The 22,897-nt window shown below is 45.4% G+C and overlaps 2 protein-coding genes across 11 annotated transcripts in view; one reads left to right on the forward strand and one right to left on the reverse strand.

Moving 5' to 3' along the window:
- The first annotated feature begins 651 nt into the window (after positions 1-651).
- Positions 652-2,559, forward strand: lsm8 (LSM8 homolog, U6 small nuclear RNA associated). Its single transcript, XM_064343072.1, has 4 exons — positions 652-807; positions 1,401-1,441; positions 1,624-1,751; positions 2,017-2,559. The coding sequence occupies exons 1-4, from the start codon at positions 777-779 to the stop codon at positions 2,105-2,107; spliced, it is 291 nt and encodes a 96-aa protein (XP_064199142.1). The 5' UTR covers positions 652-776; the 3' UTR covers positions 2,108-2,559.
- A 651-nt stretch (positions 2,560-3,210) lies between these two features.
- The window catches only part of si:ch211-272n13.3 (ankyrin repeat domain-containing protein 26), a 30,410-nt gene continuing 10,723 nt past the window's right edge, over positions 3,211-22,897 (reverse strand). For 4 of the 10 annotated variants that reach the window (XM_064343059.1, XM_064343062.1, XM_064343058.1 and 1 more), the window contains 30 exons: positions 22,779-22,875; positions 21,758-21,862; positions 21,353-21,381; positions 21,187-21,262; positions 20,869-20,913; positions 20,401-20,652; positions 20,011-20,112; positions 19,464-19,546; positions 18,053-19,000; positions 16,825-17,045; positions 16,414-16,575; positions 16,136-16,166; positions 15,592-15,733; positions 15,249-15,462; positions 14,711-14,894; positions 14,434-14,580; positions 12,843-13,811; positions 12,328-12,480; positions 12,072-12,247; positions 11,658-11,751; positions 11,314-11,340; positions 10,730-10,807; positions 10,517-10,651; positions 10,315-10,427; positions 9,893-10,031; positions 9,262-9,552; positions 8,883-9,118; positions 8,498-8,747; positions 6,085-6,130; positions 3,211-6,005 (listed from right to left, as the gene is read on the reverse strand). In XM_064343059.1, the coding sequence (XP_064199129.1) occupies positions 5,857-6,005; positions 6,085-6,130; positions 8,498-8,747; positions 8,883-9,118; positions 9,262-9,552; positions 9,893-10,031; positions 10,315-10,427; positions 10,517-10,651; positions 10,730-10,807; positions 11,314-11,340; positions 11,658-11,751; positions 12,072-12,247; positions 12,328-12,480; positions 12,843-13,811; positions 14,434-14,580; positions 14,711-14,894; positions 15,249-15,462; positions 15,592-15,733; positions 16,136-16,166; positions 16,414-16,575; positions 16,825-17,045; positions 18,053-19,000; positions 19,464-19,546; positions 20,011-20,112; positions 20,401-20,652; positions 20,869-20,913; positions 21,187-21,262; positions 21,353-21,381; positions 21,758-21,862; positions 22,779-22,875 (5,694 nt within the window). In that variant the 3' untranslated portion in view covers positions 3,211-5,856. Of the gene's footprint in view, positions 6,006-6,084; positions 6,131-7,577; positions 7,636-8,497; positions 8,748-8,882; positions 9,119-9,261; positions 9,553-9,892; positions 10,032-10,314; positions 10,428-10,516; positions 10,652-10,729; positions 10,808-11,313; positions 11,341-11,657; positions 11,752-12,071; positions 12,248-12,327; positions 12,481-12,842; positions 13,812-14,433; positions 14,581-14,710; positions 14,895-15,248; positions 15,463-15,591; positions 15,734-16,135; positions 16,167-16,413; positions 16,576-16,824; positions 17,046-18,052; positions 19,001-19,463; positions 19,547-20,010; positions 20,113-20,400; positions 20,653-20,868; positions 20,914-21,186; positions 21,263-21,352; positions 21,382-21,757; positions 21,863-22,778; positions 22,876-22,897 lie in introns of all 10 variants that reach the window. The other 6 variants (XR_010331207.1, XM_064343060.1, XM_064343063.1 and 3 more) reach the window with 6 other exon arrangements.

Below are 22,897 nucleotides of genomic sequence, written 5' to 3' on the forward strand. Positions count from 1 at the left end.
TCTAGAATTTTTATTAACACCCTTTATACATTGCTTTCTAATTTATTGTTTTATACATTGCTGTTCTCTCTTCTTAGGATTCTTGAAGCAGTAAAAAGCATTTGCTGATGGAGACAGATGAATGATTCACATGGAGCACATGGTTAAGCAACTGACACTGCATTATTTAGAATTACAGGTATCTATTTCCATGAAATATCTATAAATATGCTGAAAATGTTTAAAGATTATCGAGATATTATGTTTTAATTGACTTTACGAGACTGCATTAAACACCTCACTGTACCTATACTGTACTGCAGTCTACTAAAGGGACAAATGCCAATTTCATTTCAACAGAACAGTTACAAAACATTTGCTTCATATATAGGCTGAACAAGTTAGCACCTTGATAAAATATATGTAATTATATTTGCACTTCTCTTTACACGTATTCCTTGCAAAGGCAATGCTAGCGTTTTGGTGCACAGCAGAGAACTAGACTGCATCAGTGGTGTAAGTTCAATGCTACTACTACCCAGAGACTGTAAAAAATACTACTACTACTACCCAGAGACTGTAAAAAATACTACCGCACAACCAAAGACCGGAACTACAAGAACAGAGAGCATGACGCCACAACCAGAATCCCGCCCATAATGAAGTGACCCCACCACCGCCCATTCAAGCAATAGTTCCGGTTCAACATATCTGTTTTTTGTTTACGACGTGAGAAGCGCGTCTTCCGTACTGCGAAAAAATCCGTTCATTTGGAGCAGAACGCCTTTGTCAGAGAAATGTCTACTGCACTCGAAAGTTACATCAATCGTATCCTTTTCTGTATGGTCTTGTGGAACTTGTAATGTGTGTGTCGGGAATCCTGGAATAGGGTGAAAGTGTGTGGCCTTCACCGACGAGTTCAATTTCCCCCATTTCTGTCGAGCTACTAGCTAATAACATGTAGGTGCAGCTAACACGTGGATAGCTAATTAACTCATTTTTAAAACGTTCATGAATGCAGGAGTGAGATGACTACGACATTTCAACGGAAGACACTTTAAAGCGCTTAGCTACTTTGCAACTTAGCGTTGTACGTTAGCTATCTAGTTCAGTGCCCTAGTCTAACTTACAAGTGGAGCTAACTAGCTAACGTTCCCGAGCTTGTAACTTACAGTAATGAAAACGATAAACTGTTGATGCCGAGCTCATCAACGATCTTGGGGTATTAACTGGCTTAATACGAATAAAACATGTAGCACCAAATTAAGCCTAGCTGTCATTTAGCTTTTGAGTATCTAGCATTCAGCCATTGTTCAAAACGTATTTTTCGCTAACAATGTTATGCTTGCTGTTTGTATGGACGCGTTGTCATTAACTAAAGTTTGCCTTGTTTACTATTTAACTTAACGATTACATTTTAGGCACAGTTGCAATTATAACTTCGGATGGAAGAATGATTGTGGTAAGTTTTTAGATTGTTTTAGTCCATATTTATATTTAAAATAATCTGTACTCTAGTGTTCCTTTTGCGGCTCTATATCATGAAACCAATGCACTTGTTGTATGTCGCTCTGGATAAGAGCGTCTGCTATATGCCTATAATGTAATGTAATGTCAGCTTTGACCCGATACCATACTTTTTAGGGCACGTTGAAAGGATTTGACCAGACCATCAACCTGATTCTCGACGAAAGCCACGAGAGAGTGTTCAGCTCCACACAGGGAGTGGAGCAGGTCGTTCTGGGGCTGTATATCGTCAGAGGAGACAACGTGTACGTGTCTTAAGTTTAGTAGTTTTCTGTTGTAATGTCACAATTTTATTTCATTTTAACTGGCTTTTAATTTGGCTGAAACAATGTTACACCGTATAGTATGCAACCCTCCATGACTTATGAGGGAAAATTGGTACAGTCTAGTAATAGAATGCAGATAATTTCTCCTAAATAGATTAATAGTTTAACTACTCTATGTCGCTCTTGTAAAATAATTACTACAGCGGTTATCCTTTACTAGAATTTTCTCTTCTGAATGTTTCAGAGCTGTTATTGGAGAAATTGACGAAGAGACGGATTCAGCTTTGGATTTGGGAAACATTCGGGCGGAACCCCTGAACTCTGTTGTGCACTGACAATCGCGTTGAGTTCTTGAAACCTCTCAGCAGTGCGGTCGCGCGATGCTCCAGGAACCTTTACCCCGCACCACTCACAGCAGCGTGAAAATTCTGGAACCTCACACAACCGACAGCCGCGTGAAGCCTCAGGAACATCACACCACTCCAAGAACCGTGGTGTGAAACGCCTGGAATCTCCAGTTTAGTTTTAGGAATGTTCTGTAATCTTCAAGGACTTCACCTGTTAGGAATTCTGTATTGCTTTGAGGGGTTAGTCTTATTTCGATTTAATTAAATGTATTACGTTCTATTATATGCTGTAAAATATTGTTATAATCATCAGGTTATGATATCACTTTGATATACCATTTTGTAAAAAAAAAAATAAAAAAAATCCTTGGATGTCAGTAGGACACTTGTTTGGTATTCTAATATTACTTGTCATGTTTAAATAAAAAAAATGAAATTAATTATTTAGGGTTTTACGATTCTTATGACTATTCAGTTCCTGAGGTGTAAGTAACTTAAAACTAATAAGTTGGTGTAAAACTTCAGAGGGAATCTTAACTGTACATCAGTGCAACCTGTTTATGGTGTGTTGGATCTAGTTCCATCTATGAACATACCCATACACAAGGGGAAGTGCTGGGAACAGGAATTTACCCTGCAATGTTGCCTCATTTTTACCATATTACTTATATTATCCTGAGCTGGGCAACTGCCAAAGGTAAAGTCCTGGATCAGGGCTTTGTCTTTGAAATACCCTTTTACAAATAGATTCAGCTAATGAGATCTATAAATCTTTTCCTCACTATAAAAACCTAGACCGGGTGGCCTGGGCCTTTCTGTGTGGGGTTTGCATGTTATCCCTTTGTCTGTGTGTGTTTCCCCTGGGTACAGTCTAAAAACATGCAGGTAGGCTAATTGGAGACTAAATTGCCCAATGCATGCTGGGATAAATGGGATAGATAATGTGTGGATGGAAAAATCTAGACAGTTATTTGTAACACAATTACCTACTGCAACAACTGGCTGAGTATTTCATATTTTGAAGTTTTTACAATTTTAAATTATATTGAAATAAAAACGATATTCAATGCATGTAAAAATCTCTGGACAAATTTGCACTGACTCAGTTTATTTATTTAACCTTTTTAATCGAAAAATACAAAGATATGTATGGAGAAACAGCTGACCATTTACAATTAGGCTTTGCCCCAGTGCAGCAATGAGACATGTCAAGTTTACAGTGGCTCTGTGAGAGACTTATCAGCTCTTGGGTTATTACCAGGGTGTGGTCTTTTCACCAGACTGTACAATCGCACCATCACATTACAGACCTGTGTCCATTCCCAAACCCAACAGTTTCTTCAATGATAAAACCCTGAAAATGCACACACGTATGCAGTGAGCTTGACGTTCGGGACAAAGACATAATTTCTTAACGCTCTGTATTCCACAATTTTAGATTTGTAATGATTTGTAATCAAACAATTCAAATGTGGTTTGAGTGCACACAGCTTTTTTTTTCAAAAAAGGGTACTTTTATACATTTTGGTTTCACCATGTAGAAATTACAGCGTTTTATATATAGTCCCCATATTTTAAGCCACAGGTGTAAATGGTTTCACAGGTGTTCCTGATTAGGTGTGTTCAATTTCTTCCTTTGTGCAGGTATAAGAGAGCTTCCAGTATCTAGTCTTGATTCTAGGCTTTTGATTGCGTTTTGAGTCATTTGCATTTGTCAACGAGGACCAGAGTTGTGCCAATGAAGGTCAAGGAAGCCTTTATGAGGGTGAGGGGGAAAAAAAGTCAGAGACATTTGACAGACCTTAGTGTTACCAAAATCAACTGTTCGGAACATCATTAAGAAGATAGAGCACTGGTGAGTTCAGTAATCAAAATGGGCCTGGTAGGCCAAGGAAGACCTCCACAGTTCATGACCGAAAAAGCCTCACCATAATGAAGCAAAAGCCCCAAAAAGCTGTCTGACAATTCAGAAACATTGTCCCCAGAACATGTCAGGAACAGAACTACAGGGGCTACACTGCAAGATGCAAACTTCAACTACACTAACCAGTATTTATCTGCAAAAACAGATTCGCTAGGTCAAAGTTAGCTAAAAAGTACCTAAAAGAGCCAGCAGAGTTCTGGAAAAAGGCCTTGCGGACAAAAGGAACAGCCGAAGATCCAAAGCACCAAACCGCATCTGTGAAATGTAGTGGGAGCATTATGGTTTGTGCATGGACGGCTGCCACAGTTACTGGCTCATTTGTCTTCACTGATGCAACTGCAGGTAGCAGCAGGAGAATTAATTCTGAAGTGTACAGAAACATCTTACCAGCTGAAGTTAAACCAAATGCCTCCAAACCCATTGGACGGCACTTTATCCTACAGCAAGAAACTGATCTCAAACATACTGCTAAAGCAACAAAGCCAAAAACTGGAAAATTCACCCAATCGGAATTCAATTGAACATATGTTTCATATGCTGAAGAGAAAACTTAAGACAGTTAGCCCCCAAAACAAGCAGGAGCTGAAGATTATTGTAGTGCAGGCCTGGCGGAGCATCACCAGAGAAGATACTCAGCAGCTGGGGATGTCTCTGGGTCACAGACTTAAACCAGTCTTTGCAAGCAAAGGATACGCGACAAAGTACTAACCTATGACTATTTTCATTTACATATCATTAATATGTCCCAGAAATTGTGGTGCCCTGAAATAGGGGGGCTATGTATAAAAAGTTCTAAAATTTCCACACGGTAAAACCAAAGGGTATACAAAAATACCCTAAAAGCTGAGAATGTACATTTCACCCAACTTTGTCCCAAACATTATGGAGCTCACTACATGTTTTAGGTGCTGCAAAGATGCACATTTTATCCTGGCAACTTGTATAAACTTAATGGGAAGAACCCCATTGGGTCTTAGCTGTGTTTCTTTCTTTGAGATTAGTTTTAAAATGGCTACCTTAAATATAATGAACAAAACATATTACAATATCTATACCCTGGATAAATACACAGACAATCATTTAAGTTTGTCTCATTCAAGTAAATCTTATGTTTTTTTTAAAAATAAAAAAAACAGGCGTCTCATATGAATAGTCATTACAAAACATGACAAAAACATATTGCACCATTTCATGGCATGTACCAAATGTAACATAAAAACTGCCGACTTGGCAATAAAATTCAAGATACATTATAATACTCTTGGAGCAAAGAAAAGCATTTCAGACACAAACTACCACAGATTTGAGGACAAGCCTAATTGAACCTCTTTAAACGCCATAACTCCAGGTGGCAAATTTAAGCAATTTGTTTTTCAATAGTTTAAAATTTTTGGATACTACTGAATCCCACTTTCATAAGTAACAAGAACAGTCACACTTAATTCTTTTTTTAAATTCAAAGTTAAGGACAAAACTTGACCTCACACTAAATGTGACTAAACTATATATACACTGCAGAAATAAATGTAATGTTTTCAAGGAAAGTTTAAAAAGTATTATTCTGAAAGTGTGGTACTCCATAGAACCACATTAATCACAAATGCAAAAATATGGCTTCAACAACATTAAAATGGACGTGGTTTGCTCCTGAGCAAGTAAGTGCAGCGTGCATCATTCTCATATGCCACCTCTAGAAATGAAAAGGGAGCGGGTGATGGCCGTTATGTGGTACAAGGGGAAAACATGGCAGATGGAATACCTGCCGTCCCCATTTGGGTGGATGTAAACAGGATGGGAGAGGGTGGCTGTAGTGTCAAATCATGTAGTTTTTCTTTAAGACTTCTAGGTACTGCTGAGTGGCACGCGTCACCGGGTCCTGGTCCACGTTCAGGGTCTTCTGCGACCCAGCCGCTGAGCCCACAGGGGACAGGCGTGCCGACCCCCCCTCCAGCTCCGCCGCGGCTAAGAGAAGAAAGCCATCAGACGCTGTGCTGAGATCAGGCAGGAATGCAAAAACACAAAGGAGCAGAAGCACACTCACCATGGTCCAGTTCCTTTGATATGTTCTTCTCCAATTCACTTTGCATCTGGGGTGGAGAGAGCACAGCATGTCGCCATGAGCAGTGTAATTACACTCTGATAACCCCTGGATTTACAGACAGGTTTCAGTTGCTTCTAAGAATGTAGGTTTTGCACGCATTCATTTCTGGACTTCAAGCTTATTTGCAATAACCTGAAATCTGGAATTCAACAAGTATGGCATTTTACATTTACAGTTAGCAGAACATCCCTTCACTTTAAGAACTGTTTATACAATTCAGTCCAGTTTAGTCTATTAAAGTGACGTATATATACACATTAAATATTCACAACATATACATTCATAACGACTCAAAGCAGTGCTCTTCCATTCCCAGTTCAGCACACAGTAGGGATCACTCAAGGTTGCAGGAAAAAAGAGTAATAATAAAGGGAAAATTGCTTAGGACCTTCTCCTGCAAATATTTAAAGACCTGCAACAGACACAACACTGCAGGGTTTAAGAGGTCACACGTGCATGTGAGGACACAGCACACAGTGCACTTTAGCACATATGCTAATGTAAACATTCCTTTCATCCCACAAACACAGCAGTCTTTTGTTTACATTAGACGGCTAACACTGATGTATTCTCAATGGGAATTTGCCACTCACATGCACAGAAACAGAAAGCGGATATTGTGGGGACATTGTGTAACTGCCTTAAAATGTCTTGTTCATTATGGGTAAACTGAATAATAACTGTTAGTATGATGAAGGCATTTGACTGCTTTCATCAAAACAACAAGAACAGTAATAATAGGAATATAATTCTATACTTGAAAAAGTAAATATTTTTCAGTGGTGGATGGATTTGCAGTTAAAGACTGACAAACATAAAAGGGTACAGTATAGCACAAAGGCACATATTAACAGCACAGGCCAGAGGAATTCACACACAAGTGGAGGTCTTCATTTTCTTATTAGACTAGACACTGTTATTCAGGATACTTTATGAACCTCTTAAATTAGCCAGTCAATAAATAAAGCTGGATATTTGCAAGAGCATTTCAGGTGATGTACCTGGGTTACTGAGGGTACAACTGGAGAGTCCCAAATGGGATTTTAAACGACAGCTCTCAGCTATGTTTGCTACCTCACACCATCACTCTAGGCCCATTGTGGTGTTCAATCACTCACTATTACAGTGACCCTAGGTGCTCAGCCATCAGAGAAAATACATGAGAAACACTGAATAAAGCCTCCAGGCCTCCATCTTTCTCTTCCAGTGAATGGCCATTACTTTTCCCCCCAGTAACGAGTGTCTACACAGCCTGTAGCATTACAAAAGCGAAACAAAGGAGCCCCAGGTCCTGAAGCAGTTGCTCAAAGACAGAAACAAGGGAAAGCTGGGATGTGTCATCTTGCTCAATGCGTGCGGTTCAGCAAGTATCAGTCACTGCAAGAGGTGAGGGTAAAGGAGAGGAAGCCACTCCATCGCACACCACTACACACCTTGTCATGTGTCTGGCTGAAGTGAAGAAAGGTGAGAGACAGACTTTTGAGCTAGGAGCTGAAGGAGAGTAAGAAACAGAAGACATTTAGTGCAAAATTATACTACTGGAAGCTTAGAGGGAGTTAAAAGAGTGTAGAAAGAAAGCAGCAGGAAGCAGAGGGGGGGGGGGGGGGGGCGACTTAATGGCTCTAAAAACTAGAACACATTTAGAACTAACACTCTAAAAATCAGACACGTGGAACACTGCCTGAAATAAACTGCAGTACAACCGCAGATTGCGTACTTGTATGTGTTAATTAGCTCATTTTACGGAGGTGATATGCGGTATTATATATAGGGACTGAATACCTAACAAGCTGAAAACGTGTTGCGTGTGGGTAAGGGTTTCAGTAGACTAACAACAGAAAACAGAAAATGCAGGATATGGCAGCTAAAAGCCACTTTAGCCTCTTAACAAGTTTCTCATTTGAAACAAAGCAAAAGTAATTTCTTTTATTTTTTTGTTCACAATTTGTTTTAGTCTATATAAATTTTGCTTTTAAGTTGCAAATTAGGTAGTGCACATCAGAAATATTTCCTACTTAGTGGTTTTAGTTTTAGCTTGAACACCAAAAAAGCAAGACAAATGCATCTACTCTCTTTTTGTGTATGCATAGGCTATATATTTTCATATAAACGCACTTCAGTGCTTTATAGGTGATAATTTGGAATTATATGAGGTAAGTTCTACCTTCAATGAAATGTATCATCTATCCCTGCAGTGAATTGTGAGCATAGTGTCTAATCATCCATTAGCTTGAAAATAACACAATTCTATGAAATGGGAAAACAAGTTCACTCGTTTTTCATAGCCCTGTCCTGGGACAGCACAGATCCCATACACCACAGTGCCGTCAAATTCTATTTGAACGGGGCTCACCTTGGCCAGGTAGGCCTCCACCCTGCTGTTGTGTCCTTCCCCCACTGGGCTGAGGAAACTGCCCCCCAGGCTCAGGCTCCTGTTGAGGGGCCCCAGCGTTGCTCCGTAGGCCCCCACAGAGCCCAGCGGGCCCATGTCCAGGGAGGGCCCTGCCAGGCCGCCGTTGACGATACCGCTGGTGATGAGGGACTTGCTGCGCTGGCGCTCGCTCAACAGCCTGCCGTTAGCCTCCGCTAGCCTCTCGTTAGACCTGCCCAGACCGGGTGAACACGTGAGCCCACAAGCCCAACCAATGAACGTGTAGCATTATTTCATGTATCACTAACGTGAAAAACACAGGCAGGGATCAAACAGCTGGACTCCCGGCCTTAAAGCCCATCCTGACCTCTCCAGTTTGGCACCCAGGGACTTGCGGAGCCGAAGCTCCTCGGCGTAGAGCTCGCGGTAGCGCTCCAGCTCGGTCTTGGTGGAGTCCCTCTGGGAGAGGCTGTCCTGCTGGCTGGTCCTTAGCCGGCTCAGCTCACTGTCCAGGTCCCGGACTCGCTGCTCCAGCTGGCTGCGGAGGCTCGCCTCATTGGCTGCTTTGATCTGCTCCAGAGCCTCCTGAGAGGCTGCCTGTGTCTGAGACATGGACAAAGGCCATTATCCAAAGCGGACAAAGAATTGGATACAACAGAAAAACGTGTTCATTTCAGTAGGAATGCAATACAATCATGTAACGAAAGTAAGTGACTCCTGTATTGAAGCTGCTGTGTTGGTTTCACCTGCAGGAAGAGGTTGACCTCCTCCAGCTTGTGTCTGATCTCCTGCCGGGCCCGCTCCTCGGTTTCACGGCGGTACTGCTCAGCCTGGCTCTGGTCCATCATGCTGGTCTCCATCTGCCTCCGCAGGCCCGACACCTCCTCCTCCAGCTGCCTCTTGCTCCTCTCCAGCCTCTCGTGGCTCTTGCTCAGGCTCCTGAGGGAGGAGAGCTGCTCCTTCAGCTCGCCGTTGACGGCCTCCAGCCGGCTGCATTTCAGAGCCTCCTTCTCCAGCTGCAGCGAGAGCTCGTCCACCTGCGAGTTGCACAGCTACAGTCAAACTCAGAAGACAAATGGCCATACACTGATAAATATGCCTGCACTAATCACAAACCAAAAACAAGAAACGCCTCTAGATACTGGCAAACCCGTTCTTTAAGCACAATATTCTTCATGAATTGTTCACAAATTAAAAAATTTTTTTTTTAAATCAGCTGCGAAAAATCTGACTAATCAGACCTTTTCCTGTATTACTAAATAACACAAAATAACAAGATCAGTAGTCAAAGATGTTAAAAAATGTTCCGCAAGAAAGCCAACAAATTAAGACCAGGTTAAATTCATTGTTCCAACGAGATGCCGCGCCAACCCGTGCCTTCATCCTGCCGACGGCGGCGTCCGCGTCCATCTGTCTGTGGCCCATCTCCCCTCGGAGGCTGCTGAGGGGGGAGGCCACGTCCCCCGAGTCCTGCTCCCGTAGCTTCTTTTTGGCAGTTTTCACCAGAGTCCTCAACCTTCACATAACATCACAGACACCTTCAGCTAACGTCACACCACAACTGGAAAAACGTCAGTGCCATCACGCAGGACTAATGATCCACATCTGGGGAGCTACAAACACAAAATTTGTAGCTGGGGAGCTACAAGCACAATATTTAGGTACGTACACTAAGAGGTGCAAACACCTAAATATTTTAATTTGTATCACTCCGACGCAAGGCTAAATAACTTCCAACCAATGTGTGGTGATATATAGCTTGCATAGCATATATCAACAGGTTGGAGGGGGAATGTCACCTGTACATTTCTTTCTGCAGGTCTGTGTTTCGCTTCATCTCCTGCTCCAGTCTGACGTCTACAGACTTTTTCTGCTCTGCGATCTTCTTCACCTTCTTTCGCTCAATATCCATCTACGACAGAATATATATTCCATGTTTGATGTGTTTGATATAGCGATAACCTTTGGCTGAGAGTGACAGGTACAAGAGGCCGTGCTAACCTGAGTTGAGAGATCTTCTTTCTCCTTCTCTAGCTCAGCCAATCGAAGGCCCAGCCTGGAGCGGCTCTTCAGCTCCTCCTCCCACAACTGGTGCGAGCCCTGTGCATTGTGGGATAGCACACTCTGCTTCTGGACCTGGGATATAAACAGGACACCATTCTCAACACTGCCCACATGGCGGGTCAATACTGAAAAATAATGTCAGTGACAAACCTCTCGACTGAGCTGATCTTCCAAATTAATCTTTGCTCCTTGTAGGTCTGTGACCAAACCCTCCAAACGGTTCCTCACCTGTGGAAATGCATACATAATAGCTGTCAAACCACAGACGCAGAAGGCTTAACATTAGTCAGAAATTACACAGGATAGTAAAGAAAGATAGATAGTAAACGTTGAAATCTACAGAACACACTTCATGCAGCTCTAAATCTCATTAATCTGGTCTGAAGCATAGATGTTAAAGTCCCACAGAAAATGGGGATTAAAAGTCGTGGAAAAAGGAAGAATTTAAAGAAACCAACAGCTAAATTTGAATAAACCACCACCAAAAGAATTAAAACAAAATTCCAAATTCAAAAGACATCTGAATTACTTACATCTTTTCAAATAATGTCTTTGAAATGTGGAATTAATACAGTATAGCATTTCACCACCCGACAGTTTAAGGATTACTCCTTTTCATTTATTAGCAGAACAATCCACCACAAACATAAATACCCAATGCTATTTTCAGGAAGTTTCAGAAAAAAGATGACTAAAAGAACCGCTAGCATCACATCGACATCGTAAATACCAACCATTCCGCCAGGTGATGAATCTGATGGCTGCAAAAAGATTAAATTCTCATTTACGTTAACGTCAATCAAACAAGAGGTCTCACTTGAAAACTGCAGAGTTCTATGTGGGGAAAGCAGTTACGCGGTGAAGGCGTTATCTTCCAAATTGTCAGAGTTAATGAGCACTCTACTTCACACGGCTTACGCTGATTTGAACACATTTACACCCTGCTGATACAGCACTGCCATTACGTTGGCACAGAAATCGGCAGTGATTAGTGGGTCAAATGACATACTGAATTCTGGCTTTCAGCCACTGTGGCTGTGGAATGATGGGCAGGTGGTTGGTAAGGAGAGAAGCTCACCAGTGCGGCCTCCTGGACTCCCTTCTGCAGCACCTCGATTCTGTTGGTTTGCTGCTTGGCGGCGGCCTCTAGCCGGGCGTTCTCAATCTCCAAACTGCAGAGACAGACACGAGGAGGAATCAGGAGTCACAGACCTTACAGAAATACATCCAGCACAGCTCAAGTAAAGCCAACCTGTAGGCCCAGACCAACATTACTTGTAGTTTTGATGGCTCAGTTAAACTGGATGTGTGATTACGAGTGTGGTTCTGAGGTTGCAGTGGTTGTTTATGTGTGGTTTTGATATTTCAGTAGAACAGAATGTATTGTTAAGTGAATGCTTCTGATTGGTCAGTGTAAAAGGATGTAAGTTAAGTGAGTGTTTCTGATAGGTCAGTGTAAAAGGACGTGTGGTAATCTGAAGCGTGTATGTACCGCTGCACCGCCTCCTCCAGCTGCTTGATTGTCTTTTCTGCCGCCGTGGAAGCTGAGAGGACCTCCTGCAGTTTCTGAGACGAGGCGATGATCTCTCGCTCTTTGTCGTCCAGGGTGCTCTTCAAGCTGTGGAGCCTTCGCTCCGATTGGACAAACTGCTCCTCGCTCTCCTGCAGCTGGAGTCACAGAAGCACCGTCACTACCCTGAGAAACGGCCTGCCCCCTGGTGTCCGTCCGCGAGCACCACACCACCTACCTTTCCCTTCAGCCTGTCCATCTCCTTCTGCAGGCGCAGCTTCTCGTCCTCCAGGTCGCTACGGTAACGGGTGTTCACCTCCAGCGAGGCCTCGGACATGGACAGCTTCTTCAGCGAGTCGGCCAGCTCCTGCTGCAGCTGCCTCAGCTTGGCCTTCCACCAGAGAACGAAAAGACCGGTCAGGGCAGCCATTTATACAGCTCTGAACAGAACACGATGTACACTGCACACAGTAAAGGCCATTCCAGCCATTCAGAGGGTCATTAAGAGTCAAGCTGTGAAACTTTTGGAGTCGTGACACACTTTAAACTCTGAGCTCTGAGATGGAGACGTTTATGAAAGACGGCCACTGAGTCTTCACTGGTGCCTGTGTACAAGCCCAGCTCACACAAAGTGTTCTCACAATGTTAGTGGAACGTTTTGTCAATGTTATAACCCTGCCAGTACTTTGCAGCAGCATTGTGAGAATGTTTTGTGTTAGCTGGGTTTAGCGGTCGCTCTGGCCCTAACGTTACCTCTCTCTCGGCGTTCTCCTGCTCCTGCTTGCGGACCTGCTCGCGGAGCTCCGTGTTCTTCTCGGCCAGCTCCCGGCTCCGCTCCTCCACCATGTGCACGCGCTCCTCGCTGTCGGAGCGCAGCTTGGCCAGCATGTCGCCGAAGCGCTCCTGCGCGTCCGACACGGCGCGCTCCTTCACCGCGCCCCGGCTGTGCGCCTCCTCCAGCTGCTGGCGGAGGAGCATGTTCTCGCTCTGCGCCTGGCCCAGCCGCTCCTGCAGCGCCTCCTGCCTGGCCGCCGCCTTGCTGCGCTGCTCCCGCTCGGCCAGCAGGGCGGCGTCGCGCTCGGCCAGCCGGGCCAGGGCCTGCTCGCGCTCGCGCTCGGCCGTCTCCAGCAGCAGGGTCTTCTCGGTGAGCGCCAGGGCCGAGCGGTGGCACTCGTTCTCCAGGCCGTTGGCCTTGGCCTCGGCCTTGCCCAGCCGCTGGGAGAGCCCGTGGATGGCGTCGCGCTGGGCGGCCGCCTCGGCGTCCAGCTTCTCCCGCGCCCGCTGCCGCTCGTCCCGCTCCCGCTGGAGGGCGCGCTCCGCCTCCGCCAGCCCCGCCTGGCTGCGCTCCACCTCCTGGAGGGCGGAGGCCAGCCGCGCCCGCGCCGACTCCGCCTCCGCCTCCAGCTTCTCGCGGGCCTGGCGCTCGTGCTCCAGCTTGGCGGCGGCCACCGAGGCCTCGGCCTTCAGGCCGCTCAGCTGGCTGTTGCACTGGAAGACGGTCTGCGCCAGCGCCTCCTCGCTCAGCTTCAGGTCCCGCCGCACGTCCTCCAGCCGCTCCCGCAGGGCCTCGCTCTCCTCGGAGAGGCGGCCCTCCTCCTGGCGGCTGTGGGACCGCGCGTGCTCCAGCTCCATCTGCAGCGACGTCACCTCCTCCTGCAGGCCGCGGCTCTGCTGCATCAGCTCCTTCTCCCGGTCGCTGGCCTCCGACAGCTGGGACATGGCCTGCACAGCGCACACAGGGACACATGAAACAGCACTGCAGCACTGCTGAGTCTTCCATAGAAATACAGAGAGCTTACAAAGATGTTTCCACATGCATCTCAAAATTCCACGTAATATTAATGTAATTTACACTGTTCAATGAAATATTGTCACTTACCCTGCGGGCAATCAGTATAATGGCAATTTTGAATAAACATCTCAGTTAACAATAAGCAGTTATCGGTTTGGTCTTGACCTAGACTCACACCAAACCAGCCTCATTCTCAACCCGATTTACCAATGACTCCGTTTTAACTTGACATTGAAATGGTCTCGATTACAGCCCTCTCGCTTACTAAACAATATCCATATGAGTTTAGGACATGGAACAAGGGAATTCATAATACTATATATCTGTAGTTGGCTGTAAGAACAGACGAGAGTGCAAGATAATTCGCTTATGTACCAGGGATAATGTAAATTCATTGTTTGTACGAGCAGGGAAAGCATAAGCTCATAGACGGTATAAAATGGGAGAGTGGCAGCTCATGGGGTGCAGAAGCAGGGAAAGTGTTACATCATTGGCTGTAGAACCATGGAAAGTGTTAGACGACTAGCGATAGGACTATCAGGGACTGTTTACCTCGCTGCTTTTGTTGAAGTTCCGGCGGTTCTCCTCCTCGATCTCCTTCTGTTTGCGCAGGTGGGAGCTGAGCACGCCCTCCTGCAGCGCCCGGGCGCTCCGCTCCTGGTTCAGCATCCGCTGGGCCTCGTTGCGGTCCTCCTCCAGCTGTCACATGGACACGCAGCGGCGTTACTCACTACGCAACACTGTGCCTGCTCATTAAAGTGAGCGTAGGCCAGCGTGACTGCGATCGCGAACGCGTGAAGGCGAACGGGGAGCCCGAGGGCCGGCGGACCTGCTTCATGTTGTTGACGAGCGCCCTCATCTCCAGCTCCAGGTTCCTCATGGCCAGCTCCGTCCTCTGCCGCTCCTCCGCCTCGGCCCGCTGCTGCTCCTCCTTCTTGCGGAGCTGCTCCCGGCTCTTGTCGTACAGCATGGCCGCGTTCCTGTGCTTCTCCTGCTCCTGCTTCAGAGCAAACCTGCAGGGAGGTGGGTACTGTATTTCAGCACCAGGAATCAGAGCTGGTCCCTCCTTCATACAACACTGCAAACCTGAGAGACTGGCACACTAACCCACACGTGTCTACCAGTAAACCTCATATTTCGTGCGCATAGCACGTTTAGATATGTCACCACATATGACTCTGATGAAGACACAGTAGGGTCGAAATGCGTCAGTTTTATTTTGCACCATTAAAGGGCTTATTTTGCATCCAGACCTTGTCCTTTTGCTATATGTCACCACATGTTAGGACAGCTTTCATTTGTGGAGGGATGCAGACTGAAGTCACACCGCTCTTAAGATTTAACTCCGAGGTGAAAGTGCATCTCACTTGAGGTTATTGAGGTCAGTCTCCAGCTCCACCTGGCGGCGCTCCAGGACGGACCGGCCCTCCCGGGTCTCCTCCAGGGCCCGCCGCAGCTCCGCCCGGTCTTTCTCTAGCCGGGACACCTTGTCTGCCAGCAGACTATAGCGCCCCCTCTCTCGCTGGATGGTCCGCTCATACTCGTGGAACATGTTCTGCAGCTTCACCATGCTCACAGAGTCTGGAGAGAGAGTTACTACACGATTAACCCGACCAATCGGCTGCTGGAATCAGTCTGTCATCCCAAAACAAGGACGTTCTGATCTTCCTCTGCACAATGGAAGTTTAACAGTCAGTTCTGCCAACTTACCTACTGAGGAGGAATCAAGCTGCTGGATGAGAAGGGAGGCGTTGCGGTACCCTGAGGTGGGGGAGACCTCGTCCTCGGTGGGGGTGTCGGAGGACTGAGTGAGCTCATCCAAGTCATCTGCCATCTCCCTCTCACTGGCCTCCTGCAAGGTTCACAGCATAACACAACCTGGGCTCATACAACACGGTCTGATCTTGCATAACACAACCTGGGCTCACACAAGACAATATTATCTTGCATAACGCAACCAAGGCTCACACAACACAGTCTGATCTTGCATAACACAACCTGGGCTCACACAAGACAATATTATCTTGCATAGCAACAAGCTCACACAACAGTCTGATCTGCATACACAACCTGGCTCACACAGACAATATTATCTGCATACCAACAAGGTCACACACACATCTGATCTTGCATAACACAACCTGGGCTCACAGTTTATCCTGATGACACGCAAACCCGGGCCTCACACCGCTTCAGCCTGTGGCAGGACAGATTTTACTACTTCGTAGTTTGATTTCTGGCGTTTGAGGTTTACCTTGTTTCCACGATTTCCTGCGGCTGCAGACCTACAAAAGAAAAATAACAATGGCACATTTTCTCAGAATTTCTCACTCTAAGGGCATTCTTTCAGCAGAATGGAAAGACAGATCATTTGTATTCATGTCAAGGTATAATGCAGTACACATTTACCGTAACTCAAAATGCAACATAAGAGCAAATGAACAGTCAGCAGAAGTGGGGGAAATAATAATTAAAGAAAACAGCTGACATCGCTGAGGTAGCAGACATATGTATGACACACTGCGCACACACCTTCCATCATCCTCCGAGGTCTCGCTCACAGTACTATCATCAAACACAGAGAGGGGGTCTCCATTAGCGTGGGCCGCTTGCCGGGGCCTGGGCGGGGGCCGCTGAGCGTTCCTTTCGCCTGTATTCACACCGTCGCCTTCCTGCTTCGAGGCCGTGCTGCCACTGAAAGATCACAGAGCTCACATTAAAAGTGCAGCTTCCTCTGGGCGTTTCTCAACGCGTGGCCACACCCACACCTGTCACTGAACGACCAGTCGTTGTGTAACACACCTCTGGCCACTCCCATGCTTACTGGAAGATTGAGAGTACTGCGTAGCAGTATGTAGTGCAGCTTGTGAAGGGATGAGTAAAAGGAGAGTAGATAACTCAAAAGCGTGGCTGATGAAATGCCATGATACAAATCTGACGTACCTCTTTGGACTTTTAGGCGAATCCCTTTGTGGAAGACCTTCCCTGGTCTTGTCCTTTGGAGTGACCCCATTTCCCTTCTCACTCAGCTGCTGTTTTCGGCTGGTCTGAGGAGGTTTCACCACCTGTGACTCCTGCACAGACTGTCTGCTTGAGCCTTCACCATCCCACAATCCACCTGGTCTTTGCACCTCGGAAATAATGCTTTTCTTTTCCGTGCCAACCTGAAAGTACAGAGGGAATGTTTGCAAGGAGCTCACCAACACAGAGGTGTGGAATTTTATTCACTTTAGAAATATATGGAAAGGGCAATACAACAAGCTTCAGAGCCAGTAGCTAAATATACTCCAACTTCATGAAATATTATCCAAAAACTGAAACCAAGAAAATGAAAAATTATTTAAGCCAAACAGATTGAAACAAAGTCAGAAAATGTGAATTTAGAAAAAGATAACTCCATCAGGTAGTTAGCACATTAAAAAATGAAATTTAATATGATTATTATGATTGTCATTTCCATGTTATGAATATATTAGTCAATATGCACTGAATTAAACAGGAAAAAATGTTTTAGTTGTGATAAATGGATATCCTACTGGTACAAGGGAACATGCAAAGAACACACAGATCCAAAAAACACAAATCCCACACACGTAAAAATCTTGCATTATGACACAGAACAACACTCTGGAAACGTTCTTCTTTTAAAACAAAAGAAGGCTTAAACACACACGAAGGGCAAACACAAGACATCTTTAGCTTGGTAAACCAAGCAAAAGATGAATAAGGCTCAGATACAAAATGCACCTTGTTCTCTTTAAAAAGCTAAATTAAGCATGCAATCTCATGATGTCCAAGGAACATCACAGGGTGATGGGAGGGACCACAGAGTGACGAGGAAGGTGGTGAGAGAGACCAGTAACAGTAACGCAAGATGTAACCACAGACTGGCCCCCTGGAGGCCAGTGAAAGTAAAGCAGTCGCCGCAAAGTCTTTTTCAGTGCGAACTGATGGTGAAGATGGGAGCAAGAAAACACACACAGGAAGAAGGTGAGGGGAAGCTGTGGACGCTGACAACGTGAAAGCTTCTTGATGAGTAAGAAAGAAAGAATGAAGGTGGAAATGTGGGTCTTTGTTTCCAGCCAATGACTGGGTCCTTTCTCACAGACAGCAGGAGTATGGGATGGGAGTGCAGTGGAGAGCTATGGGAGTGGGGTTCACAGTCCTCTACCTCTTTCCGCAGCTGCGCCTTCTCCTTCTCCAAATCCAGGAGGGCCACCCTTAGCTTCCCTACCTCGCGCTGGAACCTGTGCCGATCCTCCTCCAGCTCCTCGTCAGAGTAGCGCAGGGAGGCTGAGGGGTTGGTGTGCAGGGAGGGGGATGGGCTTGGTTCAGAATCCTCCGCCTCTGCTTCGGTTTCGTTGTGTGTTCTTTGAGCAGATGCGCACAGTTTGGACTCCTTGCTGGGGTGGAGTTTGAGTTTGGGTTCACCAATGGAGCTTTCTTCAGAGTCAAGTTCTTTTTTCCTTTTGCCGCAGTTCCCAGCGTCAACATCAAGGTCAGTGTCACTGTCTTTGAGGTCACTTCCTGGTAGGCGCAGAGCAGGAAATTGCTTGTTCTCCTGCTTTTCTGTAATGCGGTCAGGCTCCCCCCGCTGGCTGCTCTCAGCACTGCAAGGGTCCTGTGGTGAGCCAGACTTTCGCCGCGCTCTCCTCTCAGACTGAGGGCTCTCTGCTGGCTCAGTCGCTGAGTCCTCCAGCCCTGATTCTCTCTGTTCAGGAATGGGCAGCAGGACTAAGCTCTTAGCTCTGGCAGCAGGTCGAATTATCTCCTCTTCCTCACTGGACTCTTCCTCCGCTGTCCTGAACGGAGCATCTCCCTCCCCATGCTCATCCTCATCCTCTCCGCTGCCCGCGTCAAGGGTGGGCCCGCCGGCATCCTTCTGCGTTTCTCCGAACTTCTCCTTTAGCTCAGCCGCGACGCTCTTGAACTGTGATTTCACCTCCCTCTTCTCGATCTCCACCCATATCTTCTCATAGCGCTTTTCCCACGGCTCGCTAGCTTTATCTCCTGTCCTGGTGCCCTCTTCCTCCTGAGTCGATCGACTGTGCGACTCCCCAGGGGTGACGTGGGTGGGGTTACTCACGTCTAACCCTGAGGTATCTACGGCATGCCTCTCCTTTGACAGTGCAAATGGACAAAGAAATAAAGTAAAATCTATATAAAAAGGCAAGAACACAAAAGGTCTCCCAAATGGCCGATGCACACAGTACTCCTTCATTCATATGGTTCTGAAACCAATTAACACGCATGAGCTCTCAACAACGAATGCTATGATGACAAGAACAGTTCATTCAGCCCATCTAGGATCACGATGTCACCAAATGTCCAGAGAACAATAAGATCAGTACAACATATTGGGTACGATAAAAAAGTCAGATTTAGGGGCTACTATAGCCAGTACAAGGAAATGTACAGGGCACAAATCAGTCCAGGGAGATTTAATGCACACTATAACCAGCACAGGATGATGTAGGGGACAGTAAAACTAGTAAAAACAGATGGGGTGGAGATAAGTCATCATCAGTAGACAAAGAACCCTATAACCAGGAGACGGCGATGCATGAGAAGCTAAACCCAACCTTGTGCGGCTCCTCCTTTGACTCCACACTGCCTCTGCTCCCTCCATCCTCAGGGCTGAGCTGACGTGGGTGCGGCAGGATGTCTGACGGCAAAAGCTGACTTTAACCCACCATTCTTATCACTGTTCACATCAAACTTGAAAACAGCTCTTATGAAGTGTCTTTGTTACCGTTTCGTCTGTTCATTGATGAATAATATTGTCTGTTTTGGCTGTGCATTTATATTCTCTTCTTCCCTTTTAGTTTCTTAACCTATTTTTTTTTTTTCATATGCATCTACTTTTTTTCCCCGTTTTGTTTTCTATTCATTTTTGCCTAATGACAAATATAATGTTATAAATGTCACTATAGGTCAGCTAATGTCATTAGGGGAGGTACTTGTATAAGCCCCCTTGGGTTCCATACCTCTCCAGTACTATGCACTTGTCAGTTCAACTTAAAAAAAAAATTTTTTTTTTAAAAATGTTGTATGGGAAAAATAATAATTCTTTGACAAGAATTGCATACTAATGCAAGCTCTGCAAGAACTTCACATATCTGAGCTCACCTGGCTTAGATATGGCTTTATCTTCAGGCAGATTTGGCTGTAGTTTTCCAGTCTTTCTCGGACTAGAGGCAGGGGTACCGCTTTCTGAATCCCAGTCAGACTCTGAACAGGAAAGACCATTTGTACATGGTAGCTACTTGAATATTTAGGGAAATCAGAGCATTATAAATATTACAGAGGGTGCCAGGGTGTGACACAACCAGTGCCCTTCCAGTTCCCCTGTCTCCCCGTCTGTACCATGCTGAATCATTCAGTATTATAATGGTAACATTTGCATGAAAAATATAATGAACACCAAATTACATATTCCATAATTTAACCCAGAGTCACTCACAAATGTCTGTATGAACAGTGAGTGACAGATTTGAGCTTCCCTATGTTGGGCAGTACCTTCCTCGCTCTCTGCTTTGGCAGGTAGAAGTCTCCTGGCACGGGGATGTGGCTGAGGCTGCAGTGTTGTGGAGGGGTTTGAGGAACGGGGGCTGGGCAGTGGGGGGGTTCGGGCCGTCGGGCTAGGGGGACCCTGGGCTTTGCTCTGAGCGGCAGGCGGCCTCTCGCCGGGCTCCTCTCCCGAGGGCGAGGCCAGCTTGCGCCCAGCGATGGTCCGGCTGGCGGTGCTCGCTGTGTCCCAGTCCGAAGCATCTACAAGGGGCGAAGGTGACTGCATCACAACTACTGGTCAATGGGAGACCGCTTCAAACTGGTTATTCCTTCAGGCAGACAAGTGCCATCTCCACACTACAGCTACTTATAATTTATCTTTGTATGTATGAATGTATATATATATGTAGGTATGTACATATGTAGAAATGAAATGAAAATTTGATGTTAGGTGCACAGAGGAAGAGAGTATATTACCTTCAAGATCATCAGCATCATCCAAACCAAGTTCTTCCATTAAATCTGTTAGAAGGAAAACAAAATGTGTACAGATACAGATGTGGCAAAAAGAAAAGAAAATACAGGACATACAGTGTAAGGAAACGGAATGAGTAAGGCTACGTTCAGACCAGTTACATGTGGCACAATTCAGCAAAAAACGACTTGGAGTCGCAACTTTTCAGTTCCTATTTGTGCCGCATCTGCATGTTGCAGCAACTGGGATATGCAGCCAGAGGACTGAATGTAGCGTAGCCATGCACCTCTTTCATTTAAAGGCATTAAATCAGTGATTACCTTTGTTTTTGACAGCATCATCTTTAGGTTCAGCTGGTTTGGGTAAGACAGGTGCTGGCTGAGCTTTTAATACTGGCTGTGAAAGGACAAATGAACACAAGTATCACGCCAGCTGGTTGGGTGCCGACTTGTAAAACCATTCTAAAGAGCAGAGAGACTAACCTACCTTCTTTTCCAAACCACCATCTTGCAAATCTGCATGATTGAAAAAACGCAGTTAGATTAAACTTTGAAAATTACTGTCCAGGGAGTGTCAGACTTGGGCTAGCACTGGAGCTGGCATTCAGACATGCATATGTGCAGGACTGCAGTGCGGAACTGCGCACACATGCCAGTGCGCGATGAAGCCGTGCCAGAACAGCAGAGTTCCTCCCGCATGCAGGTGACGCGCGCGGTTAGGGCTCGGACGGGGGCGGTTATGGGACAGACCGGCACAGAAGGGGTTAATGGTAAGCATGAGGCCGCGATGGAGCCCTGCATGCACCTGGCTGCCGCACAACTGGATTATGGTCAGTATGGTCACGGCGATCGTGTCGGATTGACTCCGCCCTTTGAGGGGCAGTGTCCATACCCGGAGCTGAAAGGTCTCCCGTCCTGACTAATCTCCTTGGAATCTCTAGATTAGCCATCCTACAGTGTCTTGATCCTCTTAAGAAAGAAGGAATGTAAAAGGGGTCTACGGAAAGGAATTTGATATAAATTCTGTTAAAAGCCTGCGGGCAAGATTTCCTGAACACACTTTTCAAAGACACTGAGCCTGATCTGCTACAATACTGTAAGTACAGTACAATCCTGAACATCCAACCTTGTTGGAATATGGGGTATGTTGGATATGTGAAAAAACTAAAGCAATAAAATGACAAAAACAAGGCAGCAAAAGCAGTTTGAAATGCTGAATGCATAATTTAGCTTATTAAATACAGTAAACACAGACATATTTTGCAAAGTTGGCTTAGCATAAAACATAAATGATACAAATATAATTCTGTCCATTTAAATTTCTTACTTTGGTTTATCAAACAATACCTAATTAATCATGTTATTAACCATTACAATGTTTCTCTTATTTTGTAAATGTGCCTGATTTCTTAGGCTTAGTAAAAATGAGGGCTAAAACAATTTGAAAGCATTTTTATACTTAATCTTTTGCAATCTTTAAGCGCTCTTAATTGTCATTACACCATGCAGAAAATTTTATTTGAGCCATTTTTCCACATGATGATTCATTATGTCCTGGGGTTAGGTATGCAGGATTATACGGTATACTGGAAAACCAGCCAAATGAATACATTTAACCAATGTCTATTTAAGAACTACATTTTTAAACTCATTTTTAAAGCTCATTTAATTCAGGATGTATATATCAATCAATCAATCAGTATTTTAATTAATGTATTTAAAAGATGTGATCTATTTTTTAAGTACTGCAACATCAAGTAATGTGGATAGGCTACTGGTTCTTTAAGCATGAAATGGTTTTACTGACATGAGTCCAAAGCAAAATCTACAAGCATAACTACTGCTCAGTTGGTTTTCTGATCTCCTACTTACATACCGCAGCCTTAAATAGAAAACGTGACAGAGGCAATTACCTTCATTTTTCTCCTCTGAAATGCTGGCCATCACTTTATGTGCCTTCACAGGGGTGTGGGCCACACCTTGCAGTTTCCCTGGACTGTCAGAGCCAGACTGTATGAGGAAATGACAACAC

This window comes from Anguilla rostrata, chromosome 7, assembly GCF_018555375.3.
Source record: "Anguilla rostrata isolate EN2019 chromosome 7, ASM1855537v3, whole genome shotgun sequence".
NCBI classification, from domain to species: Eukaryota; Metazoa; Chordata; class Actinopteri; order Anguilliformes; family Anguillidae; genus Anguilla; species Anguilla rostrata.

Bases quoted from the DNA above. Each gene is read 5' to 3' on its own strand.
- lsm8 (XM_064343072.1), top strand. From the start codon at position 777: ATGTCTACTGCACTCGAAAGTTACATCAATC. The intron at 808-1,400 runs GTATCCTTTTCT...ATTACATTTTAG, and splicing joins ACTCGAAAGTTACATCAATC to GCACAGTTGCAATTATAACT. The intron at 1,752-2,016 runs GTACGTGTCTTA...TGAATGTTTCAG, and splicing joins ATCGTCAGAGGAGACAACGT to AGCTGTTATTGGAGAAATTG.